Genomic DNA, 5,054 nt, shown 5'->3' on the forward strand with positions numbered 1-5,054 from the left:
AATTTCCCTTAAGCTTGGATCCTCTATCCATCCATAATATCCTGGTATCTGCTGACAATTTTGAATCCTCTATCCATCCATAATATCCTGGTATTTGCTGACAATTTTGAATCCTTTATCCATCTATAATATCCTGGTATTTGCTGACAATTTTGCTTACTAATCTTTCTTCGTAACATACAAACCTCTACCCAGTCTAAAATCTCCTTAGACACTATTTCACAGTTCCAGGTCACATTCGCGGTGGCGCTTGGCATCTCTCTTATGGGTATAATTCCCTACGGGATCGGGTCTCCAGCCGCTTGAGGAAGAGGCAGGCAGGCTGTTATTGAAGTTGTATTTTGCATTCTTCCGAAGTCTCGAATTAGTCCTACTATTAAATTTTCCTGTCCTTCTCTTATTTTTAGGGTTTGATTTCTCTCTGGGACCTGTCTGGTAACTCGTATGTCCCTTACTCTTAACGTTACCTGACTGTGACTCCACCAATTATCTCGGGCTATCCAACACCAATATTCTCCTTCGTCATCCCCTTTCTGTACATTAGTAATCTGCAATGCTATTTCCTTTTTCCCTGCTGTGATTTTATACTTTGATCCCGGCCTAATCCTTGTTTCATGCCACCACCCATACTCAGTGTAATTTTGGGATATTGTACAATTTAAAGCAATATTTTCTCTTTCTACTGCTAAGATTGTTCTTTCAGTTGCTCTTATTCCCTGATCCGGGTTTGTTCTAGCGACCACTTCCCGAAGTCCAAATCCTCCATCTAATCCACACTTAACTATACACAGATAATTCCCTGCCATAGTTGTTGAAGCAAAAGATGTGATATTATACCACCCGACCCCTTTAGACTCTTTCTTCCACTCACTACTTCCTTCCTTCAATTGATCCCATTCCATCTCTCTCTCTTTCCACCAGCTAATCCTTATTCTTCTTTTGCAATTATTCTTCAAGGTGTATTGACAACTAATTCTCAATGGCGGGCCCAACCAAATATCCTGGCTTGTTTTCAAGGGTGCTACTATTACCGAACCTGCACTGGTATAGTTTTCATTTATAATTTCCAACTCAAAATCCCCATAATCAAAACTACTTTTTATCCATACTACACAGGTGTATCTACCTTCTCCAGAAGTTGAGATTTTAGGAATCCTTAAGGTAGTGTTTCCTGATTGCTGATGGTCATCCCAAAGTGTCATTATTCCTTTACTTACGATGTCAAGGCCTTTTCTCCATCTCACATTAATTTCATGGGATCCAGCTTTCTGGTTGTCAGAAAACAAACAGGTTAATTCAACATTTCCACTTTCCGGTACTAAGACTAAAGGGTCTGGTACATGAATTATAACTGCTGAGGCTACTAACTGGCAAACAATCAGTATCAAGATGATCAGGGCTTTGTTCGGAATACCATCCGGGTGTCCGTTATGGGCTGCACCTCCCATCTCGTCGGTACCTTCTTCACCCTGGTGTAGTGTATCCAGTTATCAATCCCAGCGACCTTGACGGCGGTGTACGTGGTCATCAGCACTTGGTAGGGACCATTCCATGACTCCTTCAGAGGCTCCACGCTCCAATTTTTCACGTACACATGGTCTCCCGGCGAGATGTCATGAACTGGGTTCTCTAGTGGTAGCGGGCGGTTCCACTGCAAGGCTCCCCGTACAGCTGCAAGAGTCTTATTCAAAGATAACACATAATTTAATAATACCTGGTCTCCTGTCAAATGGGGGTCCCCCTGATAGGTTGCAGCATGATAAGCTTTACCATACAATACTTCATACGGACTGACTCCTATCCTCTCCCTGGGTTTTATTCGGATGCGCAATAATGCTATTGGCAGAGCTTGGGGCCACTGAACTTTGGCTTCCTGGCAAATCTTTTTCAACTGATTTTTCAATGTTTGATTCATCCTTTCTACCTGGCCACTAGACTGCGGTCTCCACGGAGTGTGTAAATCCCATCTAATCCCTAGCGCCTTGGCTACACCTTGAATGATTCCTGCCACAAAATGCGGTCCCCTATCTGATGACATTCCTAACGGGATTCCAAACCGGGGGATTATCTCTTTCAAAAGGGTTTTAACCACTTCTTTTGCCTGATTCGTGCGACAGGGAAACGCCTCCGGCCATCCTGAAAAGGTACATACATACACTAAAAGGTATTTATTACCTTGCGCTTTAGGCAGCTCCGAAAAGTCTATTTGCCAGTAGTCTCCGGGCTGTGGGCCTACCTTTAACCCTCCCATCTGAACCTGTTTTCGCACTAGGGGATTATTTTTCACACACGTGGGACAGGTTGCATTAACTCGCTTTGCCATTGTTAACATCTGATTAGAGATTACCTCATTCTTTAAAAATTTTACCAAGGCCTCCGCTCCCCAGTGGCACTTGTAATGTTCAGTCTCCAAGATTGCTCGCATTATCTTCGCAGGTACTACTACCTGCCCGGTTGCTGTTACATACCACCCTTTGTCATTCTTCTGAGCTTTCACCAGGTGGGCCAACTTCACGTCATCTGGTAGGTATGGAGGCTCATCTTTCATGTAGGAATCCGCCGGATTTCCCTTAGCTGGAATAAGAGCTGATTGAATCTTTATTTCCTTCGCCACTCTTTTAGCCGTTTTATTTGCCAATCGATTACCTTGGTATATCTTTCCATCTTCTTTTCGGTGTCCTGGCACATGCATTACTGCTACTGCCTCGGGTTCTCTTACAGCCTCTAACAGGAGTAGGATCTCGTCCCTATGTTTTATTGTTGACCCTTGAGACGTTAACAATCCCCGCTCTTTCCACAGAGCTCCATGTACATGCACCACCCCAAAGGCATATTTTGAATCAGTCCAAACATTGACCCTCTTTCCTTTGCTCAGTTCGAGGGCTCGAGTTAAGGCTCTAATTTCTGCTTTTTGAGCCGAGGTTCCAGGGGGAAGAGCCTTTGCTTCTATTACTTGAAGAGTTGTGACTACCGCATAACCCGCATACCTGGTGCCGTTCTCGACAAAGCTGGACCCGTCGGTGAACAACTCCCAGTCTGGGCTATCGATCGGTGCATCCTTCAAATCTTCTCTGCTTGCATAAACCTGCTCAATTATCTCCACACAGTCATGGACCAGTTCCCCTTCCTCTCGGTCCGACCTGAGGAATTCTGCTGGGTTTAAATGGGGTGTTATTTTCAGTTCTATATCATCTTGTTCCCGCAGCAACGCCTGATATTGCAACAGACGGCTGGATGAGAGCCAGTGACCTCCTTTTTGCTCTAAGACTGCAATTACCATATGGGGCACATATACTTCCAGCTTCCTTCCCAAAGTTAGCTTCCTTGCTTCTTGTATTAGCAGCACCGTTGCCGCTACCGCTCGCAGGCATCCTGGCCAGCCGGAGCTAACTGTGTCCAATTGTTTAGAGAAATACCCCACAGGCCGCTTCCATGGCCCTATTTTCTGTGTTAGTACCCCTAATGCCAACCTGTGTCTTTCAGTAACATACAGCTGGAAATCTTTGCTCAAATCTGGCAATCCCAGCGCAGGGGCTTCCTTTAAGGCCTGCTTTAGTTCTAGGAAGGCTTTTTCCTGTGCACGTCCCCAAGTCCAGTGCGCTTCTTTGAGGGCCTCATATAGGGGCCGTGCCAGCAGTCCAAAGTTCAGAATCCACAGCCGACACCACCCCACCATTCCAAGAAAGGATCGGAGTTCCTGATGGTTTCGGGGGGACGGGTATGGCGCAGATAGCCGCTATGCAGTTAGTCCCCAATTTCCGCACCCCCTTAGAGATTTCACACCCCAAATAGACAACCTCTGTTCTTACCAGCTGTGCTTTGTCTCGCGAAACTCGATATCCTCCTTGTCCCAGCATGTTCAGAAGGCTTATGGTTAATTGGGAGCAGATGTCTCGTTCCGTAGCTGCTAGGAAAATATCATCCACATATTGGAGAACCACATAGAACATGCTTGGTACTGTTACCTGGGTTGTCTTCCACTCTTCTAGTTCCCGAGCTAATTGGTTCCCAAAAATGGCAGGGGAGTTCTTGAATCCCTGTGGTAGTCGGCTCCAAGTCAGCTGCCTTTTTCGTCCTGTGTCCGGATTTTCCCATTCGAATGCAAAATATTTCCTACTTCCAAGTGCCAGTGGGATGCAGAAAAAGGCATCTTTTAAATCAATCACGGTAAACCATTCAAATTTCTCTGATACAGATGTCAACAAGGTATAAGGATTAGCAACTACGGGATGAATATCTTTGGTTATCTCATTTATTGCTCTTAAATCCTGCACCAACCTATACTTTCCATTAGGCTTTTTAACTGGAAAAATAGGAGTATTATATTCAGACTCACACTCCTGCAAAATGCCTAAATTTAGGTATTGATCAATAATTGGGGCTACCTCTCGCCTGACTTCAGGTTTGATTGCATACTGCTTCAGTCGTACCGGTTCTTTCCCCTCTTTTAGTTCTACTACTACTGGCTGTGCTGCCTTTGACTTTCCGGGGGTCCCAGTTTCCCATACCCAGGGAACTACAGCTTGCTCAATTTCTTCTGTAATGGGTTGGGGCTCTACCTCCTTAATAATGAACATTTTACCAATATTTTCTTCGGGAATTTCTAACTTGACCCTACCTCCTTCAAAAATAATTCTGGCCTGTAACATCGACAATAAGTCTCGTCCTATCAATGATTCAGGGCTATTTGGCATGTACAAAAATTGATGATCAAATTCCTTTCCCCCAAACTTTATATCTACTGGCCGAAGAAATGCCCTTTCTTCAATTTTTCCAGTAACTCCTACTACTTGTATCTTTGTGTCACTTAATGACCCTACCTGTGTATTAATTGCAGAATATGTGGCACCTGTATCTATTCTAAATTCTAACGGTTCTCCCTCTACTTCCATGATAACCTTGAGATCTCGGTCTAGTCAGCTCTGATTCTGATATTCCCCCATTACCAGCGCCTGGGCGACCTCTGCTGACGAATTCCCAAACTGCCTCGGAATTCCAATCCCACTATTCAACGGGCACTCATTTTTCCAATGTCCTTTATTTTTACAAAGGGC

General features: G+C 44.6%; 1 protein-coding gene and 1 pseudogene across 1 annotated transcript; one reads left to right on the forward strand and one right to left on the reverse strand.

The window, feature by feature from the left end:
- Positions 1-278: 278 nt before the first annotated feature.
- Positions 279-2,585, reverse strand: LOC131378755 (uncharacterized). Its single transcript, XM_058423937.1, has 3 exons — positions 2,348-2,585; positions 1,460-1,681; positions 279-1,268 (listed from the first exon to the last, which is right to left on the reverse strand). The coding sequence occupies exons 1-3, from the start codon at positions 2,546-2,548 to the stop codon at positions 279-281; spliced, it is 1,413 nt and encodes a 470-aa protein (XP_058279920.1). The 5' UTR covers positions 2,549-2,585.
- A 1,135-nt stretch (positions 2,586-3,720) lies between these two features.
- LOC120764975 (5'-AMP-activated protein kinase catalytic subunit alpha-1-like) overlaps positions 3,721-5,054 on the forward strand; it is an 18,870-nt pseudogene continuing 17,536 nt past the window's right edge.

This window comes from Hirundo rustica, chromosome W, assembly GCF_015227805.2.
Source record: "Hirundo rustica isolate bHirRus1 chromosome W, bHirRus1.pri.v3, whole genome shotgun sequence".
Lineage (NCBI taxonomy): Eukaryota > Metazoa > Chordata > Aves > Passeriformes > Hirundinidae > Hirundo > Hirundo rustica.